Below are 17,687 nucleotides of genomic sequence, written 5' to 3' on the forward strand. Positions count from 1 at the left end.
TAAAAAAACATACTACTAAATAAACCATTGGTCAAAGAAGAAATCATAAGACAGAAAATATTCTGAATAAAATATGAATATACAACGTCAAGTTTCAGGGATTTAGCTAAAGCAGTAATTAGAAATCTACAGCTTTAAAATGCTTCTATTAGAAAAGAAAGTTGTGTTCTTTTTTGGCTTTTCTAGGGCTGCACCTGCGGCATATGGAGGTTCCCAGGCTAGGGGGCTAATTTATCGGAGCTGTAGCCGCCGGCCTATGCCAGAGCCACAGCAACTCGGGATCTGAGCCACATCTGCAACCTACACCACAGCTCACGGCAACGCCAGATCCTTAACCCACTGAGCAAGGCCAGGGACCGAACCTGCAACCTCATGGTTCCTAGTCAGATTCATTAACCACTGAGCCATGACAGGAACTCCTAGAAAAGAAAGTTTTGACTTTTTTTTTTTTTTTTTAAAAGGGCCGCACCCACAGCATTTGGAAGTTCCTAGGCTAGGGGTTGAATCAGAGCTGTAGCTGCTGGCCTACACCACAGCTCACAGCAAAGCTGAATCCTTAACCCACTGAGCGAGGCCAGGGATTGAACCCGTATCCTCATGGATACAAGTGGGGTTCGTTATCAATAAGCCACAACGGAAACTCCCTAGAAAAAAAGAAAGTTTTAAACTCAATGACCTAAGCAATTGCCTTAGGAAACTAGAAAAAGAACAGCAAATTAAAGAAGGCAAAAGAGGAGTTTCTGTTGTGGAAATGAATCTAACAAGTATCCATGAGGATGTGGGTTCAATCCCTGGTCTTGCTCAGTGGGTCAGTGATCCAGCGTTGCCATGAGCTGTGGTGCAGCGTCACAGACATGGCTCAGACCCTGTATCACTGTGGCTGCAGCGGGCAGCTGCAGCTTGTATTCAACCCCTAGCCTGGGAACTTCCATATGACACAGGTGTAGCCCTAAAAAGCACACCCCCCGCCACACACACACAAGAAGGCAAAAGAAAGGAAATGATAAAGAATCAATGAAAGTAGAAGTTGTCCTTTGAAAATTGATAAGTCACTAGAAAGACTGATCAATAAAAAAGAAGAAAAAGACATAAATTATCAATACGAGGAGTATAGATCAGCATAGATCCTAAAGACATTAAAAAGATAAAGGAATATTATCAACAACCTTAAACCGTTAAATTTGGAAAATTAGACAACCAGTATTAACTTGGTATCAAAATTTTATAAAACATTACAAAGCAACACAAACTACAGACCAGTATTTCCCATGACCACAGACAAAAACCTCTTTAATAAAATACTATCAGATCAAGTCATATAAAGATTATACACTACAACTAAGTGTATAAATAGGATACCAGGAAAGCAAGGCTGTTTCAATATTCAAAAACCAATTAATGGGGGGGAGGGGAGAGTTCCCACCATGGTTCAGTGAGTTAAGGAACCAACATAGTCTCCATAAGGATCCAGGTTTGATCTCTGGCCTCACTTGGTGGGTTAAGAACTCAGCGTTGCCAGAAGATACAGTGTAGGTCAAAGATGTGGCTCAGATCCAGTTTTGCTGTGGTATAGGCTGGCAGGTGTAATTCCAATTTGACCCCTACCTCAAGAAATTCTATATGCCACAGGTGCAGCCTTGAAAAGCATTGTCACTGCAGTGGCTTGGGTTCAATCCTTGGCCCAGGAACTTCTACATGCCTCAGGAATGACCAAAAAAAAAAAAAAAAAAAGTGTGAGAGAGCAGATCAATGGTTGCCTGGAGTGCGTGGTAGTGGAGCAGAGTTTTCATCAAAATGTACACTTAAACACACTTCTTTCTTTCCTTTTTTTTTTTTTTGCTGCACCTGCAGCATGTGAAGTTCCCCGGCCAGGGATTGAACCTATGCCACAGCAGCCACCCAAGCCACTGAAGTGACAAAACCAGATCCTTAACCTACTGCACCACAGAAGAACTCCTAAATAAACATATTTTGTTGTACTAAATTACAGAATAATATAATGGGTTAAAAATTTTTGGATAGGAGTTCCCGTCGTGGCGCAGTGGTTAACGAATCCGACTAGGAACCATGAGGTTGCAGGTTCGATCCCTGCCCTTGCTCAGTGGGTTAACGATCCGGCATTGCCGTGAGCTGTGGTGTAGGTCGCAGACGCGGCTCGGATCCCGCATTGCTGTGGCTCTGGCGTAGGCTGGCAGCTACAGCTCCAATTCAACCCCTAGCCTGGGAACCTCCATATGCCGCGGGAGCGGCCCAAGAAATGGCAAAAAGACAAAAAAAAAAAAAATTTTGGATAGCCATTTGGAACAAGATAAACTAGATTTATGCTCTACACTGTATATAAAATAATTTCCAAATGAGCATTTTTTAAAAATCTTTTTATGGCTATACCTGCAGCATATGGAAGTTCCCAGACCTAGGGGTCGAAATGGAGCTACAGCCACCAACCTATGCTACAGTCACAGCCAACTCTGTATTCAAGCAGCATCTGCGACCTGTGGCAACGTGGGACTAAGGGTCCCAATGAATGAGCCTAGAGGTCAAACCTGCATCCTCACAGATACTATGTAGGGTTCTTCTTCTTTTTTAATCTTTTGTCTTATAAGAATTGCACTTGCGGCATATGGAGTTTCCCAGGCTAAGCGTCTAATCGGAGCTACAGCTGCCGCCCTACCCAAGAGCCACAGCAATGCCAGATCCCAGTTGCATTTGCAACCTACACCACAGGTCACGGCAACACCGGATCCTTAACCCACTGAGGGAGGCCTGGGACTGAACTCGTAACCTCATGGTTCTTAGTTGGATTTGTTTCCCCTGTGCTATGACGGGAACTCCTGCAGGATTCTTAACCTGATGGGCCACAAGAGGAACTCCCGAGTCATAAATTTAAATGTAAAAAAGGAGAAGTTATATAAATTGTAGAAGGCATATGATTTATTTTATTAAACATGAGTGGGCAAAATCTTTAAAACCATGAATCAAAAAATCAAAAGGCAAAACTCAGGAGAAAACCATAAAACTTCTAGGAGTGAATCTTTGCAACCTTCAAGTATGTTAATATAGGAAAAAAAACACACAACCATAATTGACCATATGGTCTCCAAAACTGAAAATGACTCTTTCAAATAAATTTTTAAAAAATGAATAATAAGGAGTTCCCGTCGTGGCTCAGCCATCAACGAATCCAACTAGGAACCATGAGGTTGCGGATTCGATCCTTGGCCTCACTCAGTGGGTTAAGGATCCAGTGTTGCTGTGAGCTGTGGTGAAGGTCGAAGACGCGGCTTGGATCCCACGTTGCTGTGGCTGTGGCGTAGGCCAGCGGCTACAGCTCTGATTGGACCCCTAGCCTGGGAACCTCCATAGGCCGCGGGAGCAGCCCAAGAAATGCCAAAAAGACAAAAAAAAAAAAAAAGACCAAAAAAAAAAAAAAAAGAAAAAAGAATAATAAGCCACAGGCTACAGGAAAATATTTGAAATATAGAAAAAGACTTGTATCCACCTATATTCCTCTCACTCAATAAGATAAACAATTTAATAAAAAAATAGTGGGGTGGAGTTCCCTGGTGGCCTAGCAGGTGGGGGATCCAGTGTTGTCACTGCTGTGGCTCAGGCCACTAGAAAGAAATGAGGAAAATCTTGATATATTGATATATAGCACTTCTGAGGAAACAGGAGGTCTTCAAACCAAAATCCCATGAGTGCAGAACAGTACATATGATGTGCTTCCTTTTTTGTATGAGGGGAAAAATATAAAGTCAGTAAGGATGCCAAGACAATTCAATGAAAAAAGAATGGTCTTTTCACCAAATGGTACTGGAATAACTGAATATCCACATGCAAAAAAATGTGAATCCTATCCTCATACTATACACAGAATTTACCTGAGAATGTGCCACCAACCTAAATGTTAGAGCTGAACTCTGAAAGAAATCACAGCAAACTCTCTTAAGAAATCATAGCAAATCTTTCTGACCTTGAGTTAGGAAATGGATTCTCAGACGTGACATCAAAAGCAAAATCAAAAATAAAATAGGAGTTCCCACTGTGGCTCAGTGGTAACAAACCCAGCTAGTATCCATGAGGACTTGGGTTCAATGTCTGGCCGTGCTCAGTGGGTTAAGGATCTGATGTCGTGAACTGTGGTGTAGGTTGCAGACGAGCCTCAGATCTGGAGTTGCTGTGGCTGTGGTTGAGGCCAGCAACTACAGCTCAACTCCAATTTGAACCCTAGCCTACGAACCTCCATGTGCCGAAGGTGCAGTCCTAAAAAGACGAAGAAAACAACAACAAAAAACAAAAAACAAAAGAACAAATCAAACTTCCATCAGAAGTAAAAACTTCCGTGCTGCAAAGAACACCATCAGGCAAGTAAAAAGACAACCCATAAAATGGAGAAAATATCTGTGGGTCCTATATCTGATAAAGGATTTATATATAGAATATGCAAAGAACTCTTACAGCCCTGTGATTAAGAAATAAATAACCTGGAGTTCCTGCTGTGGCACAGCAGATACGAATCTTACTAGGAACCATGAGGTTTTGGGTTCCATCCCTGGCCTCGCTCAGGCGGTTAAGGATCTGGCATTGCTGTGGCTGTGGCATGGGCTAGCAGCTGTGGCTCCAATTCGACCCCTAGCCTGGGAACCTCCACAGACCACAGGTGCAGCCCTGAAAATCAAAAAGAAAAAAGAAGAAAAAAAAAAAAAAAAGAAAGAAAGAACTTGGAGTTCCCATTGGAACTTGGCTCAGCAGTAACGAACCTGACTAATGTTCATGAGGATGCGGGTTTGATCCCTGGCCTCCACTCACTGAGTCAGGGATCCGGTGTTACTATGAGCTGTGGTGTAGGCTGGCAGCTGTAGCTCTCATTTGACCCCTAACCTGAGAACTTCCATATGCTGTGGGTATGGCCCTAAAAAAATAAAAATAAATAAAAATAAAAATAATAAATAAACAACTTAATTAAAAACTAGATCAAATATTTGAATAAACTATTCTCCAGAGAAGATATGCAAATGATTGACAAGCACATCAAAAGATTCTTAACATCATCAATCTCCAGAGAAATACAAATCAAAACCATAATGAGGTGCTATTTTTATCTTCACTAGGATAATAGACAATAACAATTGTTAGTAAGGATGTAGAGAAATTGGGACCTTGAACACTACTGGTAAGAATATAAAAAGGGACAGTCACTTTGGAAAACAGTGTGGCAATTCCAACAAAGTAATTCCACTCCAAGAGAAATGAAAACATAGTAAATCCACACAAAACTGTACACTAATGTTCAGCACTATTCATACTAGTCAGAAAATGGGAACAACCCAAAGAAGTATCAACTGATGAATGGATAAATAAAATGTGGGGTTTATACAATTCCATAAAAGGAATGAAGTACTGACAGGTACTCCAACATAGATGAAACTTGAAAACATTATGCTAAGAGAAAAAAGCCAGTCAACAAAGACTACATAGAGTATGATTTCATCCCTATGAAATATCCAAAACAGGTAAATTATAGAGAAAAGAAAGTAGATTAACATGTCTAGGGTGTGAGTGTATATGTGCATGGGGCGGGAAGGGAGTAATTATTAATACAAGGTTTCTTTTTGGAGTGATAAAATTTTTTAGATTGACTGTGGTAATGACTGACCTCTGGGACTATCCTAAAACCTACCAAGCCATATACTTCAAATGGATGAATCTTACGGCATTTCAATTATAGGTGATCTTTGAACAATTCAACTTTGAACTGTGCGGATCATCTTATATGCAAATCTTTTTCTTTCTTTTTTTAATTCTGCTTTTTTGGGCTGCACCCAAGGCATATGGAAGTTCCCAGGCTAGGGGTCAAATCGAAGCTACAGCTGCTGGCCTACTCCACAGCTACAGCAGCACCAGATCTGAGCCACATCTGTGACCTACGCTAAAGCTCACGGCAACACCAGATCCTTAACCCACTTGAGCAGGGCCAGGGATTGAACCCGCATCCTCATGGATACTAATCAGGTTCATTTCCACTGAGCCACAATGGGAACTCCCTGCAGATCTTTTCTAATAGTCAATAATACAGCCAAAAAAGATCCAATGTTCACTGATCTGGAACTGAGGATATGGAGGAATGACTATAAATTATAAGCAGATTTTCAACTGCACAAAAGGGTCAATGCCCCTAACCCAAGCCATTCAAAGATCAACTGTGTATCTAAATAGAGCTATTAGAAAAAAAAGAATGCATATCTGCAAAGAAACAAATATATACTTAGAAATATATACTTAGAAAATAAATTGATTTTTTTTTATTTTTTATTTTTTTTGTCTTTTTGCTATTTCTTTGGGGCCGCTCCCGCGGCATATGGAGGTTCCCAGGCTAGGGGTCGAATCGGAGCTGTAGCCACCGGCCTACACCAGAGCCACAGCAACGCGGGATCCGAGCCCCGTCTGCAACCTACACCACAGCTCACGGCAACGCTGGATCGTTAACCCACTGAGCAAGGGCAGGGACCGAACCCGCAACCTCATGGTTCCTAGTCGGATTCGTTAACCACTGTGCCACGACAGGAACTCCAGAAAATAAATATTTTAAGGATGGATAGAAAATAATTTGGGGAGGTGTCCATATCCACAACATGTGGAAGTTCCCAGGCCAGGGATCAAACCTGCACCACAGCAGTGACAAAGCCAGGTCCTTAACCACTAGGCCATCAGGGAACTCTAGAAAATAATTTAAAATGATCAGCTGCTAATGATGTAAGGGGCCATCCACATACTGGGGTGGAAGTGATGAGGTCAAGTACAAATGGAAGAAACTCGGATCAAAGTAATACTTTGCTGAATAATTTTTTTTTTTTTTTTTGTCTTTTTCTTTTTATGGAGGTTCCCAGGCTAGGGGTCGAATCAGAGATGTAGCCGATGGCCAATGCCACAGCCACAGCAATGCCAGGTCCAAGCCGTGTCTTCGACCTACACCACAGCTCATAGCAATGCTGGAGCCTTACCCACTGAGCAAGGCCAGGGATCAAAACCACATCCTCATGGATATTAGTCAGGATTATTAACCACTGAGCCATGACGGGAACTCCCCGTATAATCTTTTTATGTAATTTCCATTTGAAAATATATTAATATTTTACACATAAAAATAAAATTGAGGAGTTCCCGTCATGGTGCAGTGGAAACGAATCCGACTAGGAACCATGAGGTTGCGGGTTTGATCCCTGGCCTTGCTCAGTGGGTTAAGGATCCGGCATTGCTGTGAGCTGTGGTGTAGGTCACAGATGTGGCTCAGATCCTGAGTTGCTGTGGTATAGGCCGGCAGCTACAGCTCAGATTCGACTCCTAGCCTGGGAACCTCCATAAGCTGTGGGTACAGCCCTAAAAAAAGACAAAATAAATAAATAAATAAATAAAATAAAATTGAAATAATTAAAAAAAAACTATCCTTACAAATGATAACAAACTCGATTAACCTACCTGTGTGTCAAATTGCTGACTTAACTCAGTGACTATATAGAAGACAGTATTATGGAAGTAAAAAAAAGGTAGCAACTCCTGAATGAAAACTGACACTTAAGGAATTCTTAGTGAAACAGATGCTAGAGAAAAGTAACACTCCAAAGAAATCTTATATTTTATTCTGAAGTCTAACAGAGAAGAAATACTTTTAAAACATCTTAGACACATTATACTAAATAAGCCAGCTGCTAAGATAGCCCCCAATGATCCTGCCTCCTGGTATTCACAACCCATATTGTAGTCTCCAGTCACAGGCACCATGTGTACAGCAAATGACAAAAGTAAGGATATGTCACTTCCAGGTTAGGTTTACAAACTGCAACTCACATTTAAGTCAGTTTCTCTCTGAATAGTCATTTTGGGAGAAGCCAGCTGCCATGTTATGACCAGAATTATTCTGCCAACGGCTCTCAGTCGGGAAGCAGATCCACCAGCCCTAGTTCAGATAACCACCACTTTAGCCAACAACTTGTCTGCAACTTCTTCTTTTTTTTTTTTTTTTTTTTTTGTCTTTTTGCTATTTCTTGGGCCGCTCCCACGGCATATGGAGGTTCCCAGGCTAGGGGTTGAATCGGAGCTGTAGTCTCCGGCCTACACCAGAGCCACAGCAACATGGGATCCGAGCCGCATCTGCAACCTACACCACAGCTCACGGCAACGCCAGATCGTTAACCCACTGAGCAAGGGCAGGGACCGAACCCGCAACCTCATGGTTCCTAGTCGGATTCGTTAACCACTGCGCCACGACAGGAACTCCAGTCTGCAACTTCTTAAGAGACTCTAAGGCAGAACCACTCAGCAAAGCTGCTCCTGGATTTCTGACCCTCGGAAACTATGTGAAATAAAATGTTTGTTGTTTTAGGCAGCTAAGATTTGTGGCAATTTGTTAAAAAACAGATAATAAGTCAATAGCAATGAGCATATGAGCATATCCAATGACCAGAAAGTGGATTCTTTTTTTTTTATTTTCTTTTTCTTTTATGGCCATACCTATGGCATACGGAAGTTCCCAGACTAAGGGTCAAATTGGAGCTCATGGATACTAGTTGGGAACTCCCAATGGGAACTCCTGGTTTCTAAATACTATTTCTCAGCAAAAAGAATCAGGATTGCTTGGAGGACTACTGATCGGGTCTATAAATAAGTAGTATCAAAAGGACAAAGAACCCATCTTGAAGGGACTACCATTGATCAAAGTTGGAACAACGGGAGCAGGAAAAATAATAATTGACTGAAACACAATCAATATAAAACTACATGAAAACCCATGTGTTCATCACTCTCCTGTATAAACTATTTCAGGATACCCAAACTGCCCTTGTTGAAAAAAATAGCCCTGGAGTTTCCGTCGTGGTGCAGTGGTTAAGGAATCCGACTAGGAACCATGAGGTTGCGGGTTCGGTCCCTGCCCTTGCTCAGTGGGTTAATGATCCGGCGTTGCCGTGAGCTGTGGTGTAGGTTGCAGATGCGGCTCGGATCCCATGTTGCTGTGGCTCTGGCATAGGCTGGAGGCTACAGCTCCGATTTGACCCCTAGCCTGGGAACCTCCATATGCTGCAGGAGCGGCCCAAGAAACAGCAAAAAGACCAAAAAAAAAAAAAAAAGAAAAGAAAAGAAAAAGAAAAAAATAGCCCTTTACAGAATGATTCTAACTAATAAATGGAGAAGAAATGCTAGAAATTCAGAAATCACTCTTTTAAACTCCTAACTACAGTGATTTTCAAACTATAGTCTTCTACCAGCAGCATTACTAGGGAATTGGGTTTTTATAAATTGCACTAGAAAAGTAAATTCTCAGGCTATGCCACAAACCCACTAAATTGGAAACTCTAAGGATGGGACCAAGCAATCTGTATTTTTAACAAACTTTCCAAGTGAAATTAATATACACTAAAATTTGAGAACCACTGCCCTAATGAAAAGACGATGTTAAGGATCAATCATCAATGAATCAGATGAAAGAGGAACATAAAACTACAACTAGAGAGGGGGAGGATCAGGCTATCACTATCTGAGCCCTTAATGAATCTTACCATAACTTAAAGTAGGATCAGATATTGCACACCTTTCTTAAATTTTAATTTTAGCCCTTTCCCCCTTTTATGGCCACACCTCTGCATATGGAAGTTCCTGGGCCAGGAACTGAACTTGACCTACACCTGGAGCAATGCTGGGCCCTTTAACCCACTGTGTCGGGCTAGGGATTGAACCTGTGCCTCTACAGAGACCCAAGCCTCTGCACTGGGATTCTTAACCCACTTAACCCACAGGAGGAACTTCTATACACCTCTTGAATGATCCAATATAGAGCACTCACAAATATCTATGAAGTATTCCTATCTCTTCCCACAAAAAAGTTAAACCTGAATGCAATCAATGACATCTTAAGAAATAAAGAGACAGGAGTTCCCGTCGTGGCGCAGTGGTTAAGGAATCCGACTAGGAACCATGAGGTTGCAGGTTCGGTCCCTGCCCTTGCTCAGTGGGTTAACGATCTGGCGTTGCCGTGAGCTGTGGTGTAGGTTGCAGACGCGGCTCGGATCCTGCGTTGCTGTGGCTCTGGCGTAGGCCGGTGGCTACAGCTCCGATTCAACCCCTAGCCTGGGAACCTCCATATGCCGTGGGAGTGGCCCAAGAAACAGCAAAAAGACAAAAAAAAAAAAAAAAGAAAAAGAAATAAGGAGACAAATCTAGAACACAGGACATGCTATATAACAACTGGTTTCTGCCACAAAGCAATAGCAGGGGAACTAAAAGACATGTAACAAATAATGCACACACCTTGTTTTGATCCATACTCAAAATAAACCAACTATAAAAATATATTCTTGGCTCAATCAGGAATAATTGATTATGATAATTATTAGATGATAAAAAGGAATCACTGCTTATTTTATAAAGTGTGATAACAACACTCTGGCTGCCTAGTAAAAATGTCCATGCTTTTAAAAGATACTCATTAAGTATGTAGAAATGAAATGGCACGTCCTTAGAAAAAAATTAACCTTGTAACTAGATAACTTTAAATGATTTAGAGTTCTTTCATTTAGTGTTATAAGGCAAAGATAAAGAATACCATACAGGTTTTGGAGTTCCCCTTGTGGCTCAGTGGAAACGAATCTGACTAGTATCCATGAGGTGGCAGGTTCGATTCCTGGCCTCACTCAGTGGGTTAAGGATCCGGCATTGCCATGAGCTGTGGTATAGGCCAGCAGCTACAGCTCTGATTTGACCCCTAGCCTGGGAACGTCCATATGCTGTGGGTGCGGTCCTTATAAAAAAAAAAAAAAAAAGTTCTGTTTTTTTCTTTTTTCACTGTACCTGCGGCACATGGAAGTTCCTGGGCAGGGATCAAATCCAAGCAAGAGCTGTAACCTATGCCACAGCTACAGCAACACCAGATCTTTAACCCACTGTGCCAGACTGGGGATCAAGCTAGTGCCTCCAAAGCCAAGGTGTATCATTAAACCACTGTGCCACAGAGTAAACTCCTCATACAACTTTTTTTTTTAAGTTTTCATTATTAACATCCACAAAATAACAATTACTTCAAACACTGAGGAAAGCTTATTAATTTAACAATTGAAATTTTTTTAGAGTTACCACATGATCTGGCAATCTTACTTCTAGGCCATTTATATGGCGAAAACTCTAATTCAAAAAGATACATGCATTCCAATGTTCACAGAAGCATTATTATTATTATTATTTTTGGTCTTTTTGCTATTTCTTGGGCAGCTCCCACGGCATATGGAGGTTCCCAGGCTAGGGGTCGAATTGGAGCTGTAGCCGCCGGCCTACGCCAGAGCCACGTCTGCAACCTACACCACAGGTCACGGCAACGCCGGATCATTAACCCACTGAGCAAGGGCAGGGACCGAACCCGCAACCTCATGGTTCCTAGTCGGATTCCTTAACCACTGCGCCATGACGGGAACTCCAGAGCATTATTTATGATAGCCAAGATATGGAAACAACTTAACTATCCACTGACGGATGAATGGGTAAAGGTACAGCGTGTGTACACAGGTGTGTACACGTACACACATACACATACACACGAATACTACTCAGCCCTAAAAAAGAATGCCATTTATAGCAACATGGCTGGAACTAAATATTATCATACTAACAGTGATGTCAGAGAAAGACAAACACATGATATCATTTATATGAGGTGTCTGAAAAATGACACAAATGAACTTATTTTCAAACAAACAGACTCACAGACATAGAAAATAAATTTATGGTTACCAAAAGTTAAGGGGATGCGGGAGAGATAACTAGGAGTTTGGGATTAGCAGTCACAAACTAGGATATATGAAACAGATAAACAACAAAATCCCACTGTACAGCACAGGAAACTATACTCAGTATTCTATAATAAACTACAATGGAAATAAAAATAAAAGGGTGAAATTTTTGTGTCAGGAAGACAATTATTGGGCTTGAGAAATAACCTTATTATATAAGCCACCCTACACTCTACTCTCAATAAAATGACAGCAAATAATTGCTCTCAATTACTTAAATGGCAAAAAGGGTAATACTTTAGCATTACTCAACATTAAAAGATTTCCTCTTAAGGAGTTCCCATCATGGCTCAGTGGTAACGAATCAGACTAGTATCCATGAAGATGCAAGTTTGATCCCTGGCCTCACTCAGTGGGTTAAGGATCCAGTGTTGCCATGAGCTGTAGTATAGGTTGCAGACAAACTCAGATCCCTCGTTGCTGTGGCTATGGTGGAGGCTGGTGGCTACATCTCCGACTCTACCCCTAGCCTGGGAACCTCCATATGCTGTGGGTGCAGTCCTAAAAAAGACCAAAAAAAAAAAAGATTTCCTCAAGATAAATACATGTTTTTTCCTATGAAGGCTCTTGTACACAAATAAAGAATACTAGATTATACAACGCTCTCACTTTAAAGATGAGGAAACATCCCTCTAAACAGCATTTTGATGTTTTCTGAAATGAGCTGCTGTTTACTCAAAAAGAAATTTTAAATTTGGGGAAAAATTATATGTCATATAAAATATCAGGAATGAGTAAATCAATTTAGCAAACCCTCTTTTCAAATTTAACACTGAAGACATCAAAAAGAAATTATTCTTTGTGAAGAGGATACCTAATATTCCCAACTCATAAGTATTTCTCCTTCCCTGTTTTTGCTCATAAAAAAACACATCTAAGTATCTGATGTAATATTCTAGGCATCAAAAGTCAATGAACGGCTTCATTAAAGTCAAACTGCACCACAAATATTTATTCATTATAAATTGAGTTATTTAATGCATGCAGCATGCAGATTATAAGCATACACAGGCAGGATTATTCTCACCTTTACCTGCTCTATATGTCTTGGCTTGATTCACTGGCATGGGCGTCATAGGTATAGGATATAAAGGCTTGAGGGAATTAAAAAAAAAAGACGATTAGGCTCTCAAGATATTAAGAATTTATCTTACCACTCTTAGTCGCACATTGCTTGAGAGCCACCTCTGAGATGTCCTGATTCTCTATGAGTCATTAAAAAATGAAATCACACCCACAGTTAAAAAGAAAAGCCCAAACTACAAAAAATATAAACCATCTTTTTTACCAGAAAATAGTCTCAGACTTAGGTCCTTATATTAACAATACACCACACTGCAAGCCTTTTTTTTTTTTTTTAAAAAAAAAACGGCTGTACCTGCGGCATATGGAAGTTCCCAGACTAAGGGTTGAATCAGAGCTGTAGCTGAGGTGATACCCACAGCCATGGCAGCACAAGATCCAAGCTGCATCTGGGATCTACGACATAGCTTGTGGCTGGATCCTTGGCCCACTGCGTGAAGCTAGGGGTAGAACCCAAATCCTCACAGAGACAATATCAGGTTTGTAACCCACTGAGCCACAATGGGAACTCCAAGCCTTCACTTTTTAAATACCTCTGTTGTACCATCACTACCTCAAGTCACTGCACACCTTCGGAATACTTGGTGTCACATACAAATAGCTTAGAGAGGGTAAATGAACAAATTCTATGACTTACTTGCACACCTGGGCTCACTGGGACTGGATACATCATATTTGGTGCAAAACAAACAGGTTGAGTATAAACTGGAGTTGGCTGCTGATGACCCACCATAGATGGGCTAGGTTGTGCTTGAGGACGAGGTGAGGTTGGGGTGGTAGAAGGCTTTGGCTACAAAAACAAAAATCAACTATCTTAAATGAAAAGCTAACTATTATTGCAATCTGAAGACTAACTACCCCTATCTTTTTTCAGTTTAATATTTATTTTATTTTGTCTTTTTAGGGCCACATCCATGGCATTTGGAAGTTCCCAGGCTAGAGTACTGGAGCTGCACCTGCCGGCCTACGCCACAGTTACAGCAAGGTGGGATCCGAGCCGTGTCTGCTACCTACACCACAGCTCATAACAATGCCGGATCCTTAACCCAATGAGAGAGGCCAGAAATCGAACCTGGGTCCTCATGGATACTAGTCAGGTTTGTTACCATTGAGCCATGATGGGAACTCCCCCCATCTTTCTTAGTTTTACTCACTTTTAATTAGGCCCTCTTAATGAAAATACCTAATAGAAAATAAACTTCCATGTGTTTCAAGTTAAAGAAAAAAATATGCTCGTAGCAAGTTAATGTTAACTTTAATCAACAATACTATTAAAAACAGCAGAGGTGATTTTTAAGCAGCTGGAGAAAGTTTTATTTATTTATTTTTCCCCGTCTTTTTGTCATTTTTTGGGCCACTCCCGCAGCATACGGAGGGTCCCAGGCTAGGGGTCGAATTGGAGCTGTAGCCGCCAGCCTACACCAGAGCCACAGCAACTCGGGATCCGAGCCTCGTCTGCGACCTACACCACAGCTCATGGCAATGCTGGATCCTTAACCCACTGAGCAAGGCCAAGGACTGAACCCGCAATCTCAAGGTTCCTAGTCGGATTCGTTAACCACTGAGCCACAACAGGAACTTCTGGAGAAAGTATTTTAAAAAATTAAAAATAAACCTTATCTTCTTACAAAGTCAGGAGAATAATAACAGTATCATCTATGAACCTGAGAACCTAGTAAGCCAATCATCTTCAAATTTTGAATCAGAAAGGATTCAAAGATTTGACCTAGATCATATCTAATTGATGACAAAACTAGGAATTTTTTTCTATGGCTCAAAAATATTCATTAATTGCTACATAAGAAACTAGTAGTTGTTTTAGCATACTATAACTGAATTTAGATGGCAGGTGTGGGAAAAGGAGTAATAATAATTTTTTAAAAAACTAGATTACTTCAAAGAGAGAGAGAAACTTACCTGAGAAAAGGAACGAGGGTTGAACTCCTTCGCGTTGGGATTCAATGTTGATTTCCTCACTTGCCTATACCAGAAGAAAAAAATAAAGGCCAGTGAAATCTGCAAGGAATTTATGCTTCTCTAGTCTTTTATACCTGACAGTTTTTTTTCTTAACTGCTAAACATCTAAGCAATTCTCACTAGAAGATCATTAGTTTCCTTCATGAAACACATACACATACACGTACTTCTCTTTAATTTGATAACTAGTCAAAAAAAGAACAAAATTTTTATAAAGTGTAATATGCAAAACTTATCTCAAAGGCAATCAACAAGAATTTAAACAGAAAAGACAGTAGCCCCTTACAAAAAATCCTTAAAAGCAATCCTTAATATACCAATTATAAAACATGCAATACTTTTTTTATTTGACAAAGTGTTTCCTACATGAAATATCTTGGGAAAAATCATGAATTCAATAAAAATTTTTGCCTCAAGTCAAGAAAAAATTCTCCCTACTTATCAACAAGGTGCATTCCAAAAGTTCAGCTATAACTGGGTTGTATGGAGCCAGAACAAATAAATAGATTGTGCGTAATTAGGTTCTAAGGCTAGCTCACAAAAGCCCATTTAACTGGCAATATATTGGATGTACAGAATTAATTCCATCTTTTTTTCTTTTTCTTTCAAATGAAGTTTAGTTGATTTACAATGTTGGGTTAGGTTCAGGTGTCAGAATGAATTCTGTCTTAACAAATCCAACCATTAACTAAAACACCGTTTGTTTGTTTGTCTGTTTTTCTTTTTAGGGCCACAATGGCAGCATATGGAAGTTCCAAGGCTAGGGGTCGAATCAGCACTATAGCCACCAGCCTTTACCACAGCCACAGCAACTTGGGATCCGAGCCACGTCTTCGACCTACACCACAGCTCATGGCAACGCTGGATCCTTAACACACTGAGCAAGGCCAGGGACTGAACCCAAGGCCTCATGGATACTAGTAGGGTTCATTAACTGCTGAGCCACAACGCGAACTCCTAGAACATTGTTTCTGGTGGAAAATACAATAAATTCCAAGTAGGGGCACTAGGTACTTCTAGCGACAGTTCTTAGTCCTAGCAGCACAGCCAAAAGGTGGGTACTGACCAGCATCTAAGGGATATTGGTCCCAAAAACCAGTAATTTTTTTTTTGCTGCACCCATGGCATGCAGAAGTTTCTGGGCCAGGACAGAACCTGTACCACAGTGGAAGCTTTCCAAAAACCAGTAATTTTTCAATTATTTGTATATTTACCAAAAAAGCCATTCTTAATGTATGCATAGGATTTTTTGTGCCATGGAGTGCAAAAGCAGTGGACAGAAGAAAAGTATAGGGTGCAATGACCTAATTTACTTAAGATCTCATTGCCAGTTAGTTATAAATTGAGGGCTACTTATAAAGCAGTCTAAAAGTCTAGACAAATTCTAGAGTTGGAAGGCTCTGGACACCCTACGAAAAAATAATGAAGGATGTGCTAAATTCCAGGTTTACTCACTCAGCTGCATCTTTCGTCTCCTCTTTATCATCTTTCTCTTGTTTACACCCTGGACTGGAAGTTTGAACCCCCTGAGATGTGACCTCAGGTCCTCTCTTGTGCTCCGTGTTACTGAGGATTGAAGGGGAAATGCTGGGGCTGCTCGGCTTGCTGCTGCCACTGGTGCAGTTGCTGCTATTTTCAATGAAAGAATCCTTAGCATTTGGTTCAATTTTGTCTTTGATCACATCTCTTGATTTTTCTCCCTCTCTACTTTTGTTTAGCAGTTGATCCACAGATTCAGAAGCAGAACTTGGCTGTAACTAAATAAAGGAAATAATTATACTTAAATATTTTAAATTAGTCTAGTAATCAATTTGTTCCATGAGCAAAACTAGTATTTGTAGGCATGAGTATACTAAAAGCTTTTTTCATACTTTATGAATAATGTTTTCATTATAAGGCAACAATAACAGTATGTCTATACACAGTAACTAGTCATGTAAGCACGCAAATGTCCTAGCCTAAAAAAAAAATTACGGAGTGCATACCATGTGTCAGAAATTCTGTATGTAGGACATAGAAATGCGAAATAGTTCCTATCCTCCCAAAGTTTACCATCTGGATGAGAATAGACAAACAACAACTGGGGTAGTGCTAAAAGATGCCGTAGGAAAAAGCAATTTATGGAAAGAGAAGGCTTTTCTTTGGAAGTGTCATATAGTTTAAAGTGTGAAAGATGTTGAGGGAGGAAGGCAGGTGTGGAGTTCCAAAACAGGAATACTAGTGCAAGCAAAAGAAACAGCATGTTTTTTGTTGTTTTATTCTTTCTTGGCTGTCCATGAGCATATGGAAGTTCCAGGGCCAAGGATCGAATCCAAGCCAGAGCTGTGAACTACACCACAGCTGCAGGATTCTGGATTCTTAACCCACTGTGCCGGGGCCAGGGATCAAACCAGTGCCTCCTCAGAGACAAGCCAGATCATTAACCCATTTTACCACAGCTGGAACACCAGAGATTGCATGTTTAAAGAACCAAAATAGGAGTTCCTGTTGTGGCGGAGTGGAAACGAACCTGACTAGTATCCATGAGGATGTGGGTTTGATCCCTGGCATTGCTCAGTAGGTTAAGGATCCACTGTTGCCGTGAGCTGTGGTTTAAGTGGCAGACATGGCTCAGATCTGGTGTTGCTGTGGCTCTGGAGTAAGCTGGCAGCTATAGCTCTGATTTGACCCCTAGCCTGGGAACCTCCATATGCTGCAGGTGCAGCCCGAAAAAAACAAAAATAATAAAGACAGGAATTCCCACTATGCTGCAGTAGAAACAATCTGACTAGTATCCACAAGGATGCGGGTTCTACC

General features: G+C 40.9%; 1 protein-coding gene across 41 annotated transcripts in view; it reads right to left on the reverse strand.

Annotated features, from left to right (window-relative positions):
• ATXN2 (ataxin 2) overlaps positions 1-17,687 on the reverse strand; it is a 115,546-nt gene that overhangs the window by 28,479 nt on the left and 69,380 nt on the right. For 21 of the 41 annotated variants that reach the window (XR_002338542.1, XR_002338543.1, XR_002338541.1 and 18 more), the window contains 4 exons: positions 16,347-16,648; positions 14,832-14,895; positions 13,552-13,704; positions 12,859-12,925 (listed from right to left, as the gene is read on the reverse strand). Coding sequence is in view for 33 of the 41 variants with exons in the window: in XM_021072915.1 (XP_020928574.1) it covers positions 12,859-12,925; positions 13,552-13,704; positions 14,832-14,895; positions 16,347-16,648 (586 nt within the window). In the remaining 8 variants the exon portion in view is untranslated. The remainder of the gene's footprint in view (positions 1-12,858; positions 12,926-13,551; positions 13,705-14,831; positions 14,896-16,346; positions 16,649-17,687) is intronic. The other 20 variants (XR_002338544.1, XR_002338540.1, XR_002338539.1 and 17 more) reach the window with 1 other exon arrangement.

The sequence above is a fragment of the Sus scrofa genome, chromosome 14 (assembly GCF_000003025.6).
Source record: "Sus scrofa isolate TJ Tabasco breed Duroc chromosome 14, Sscrofa11.1, whole genome shotgun sequence".
Lineage (NCBI taxonomy): Eukaryota > Metazoa > Chordata > Mammalia > Artiodactyla > Suidae > Sus > Sus scrofa.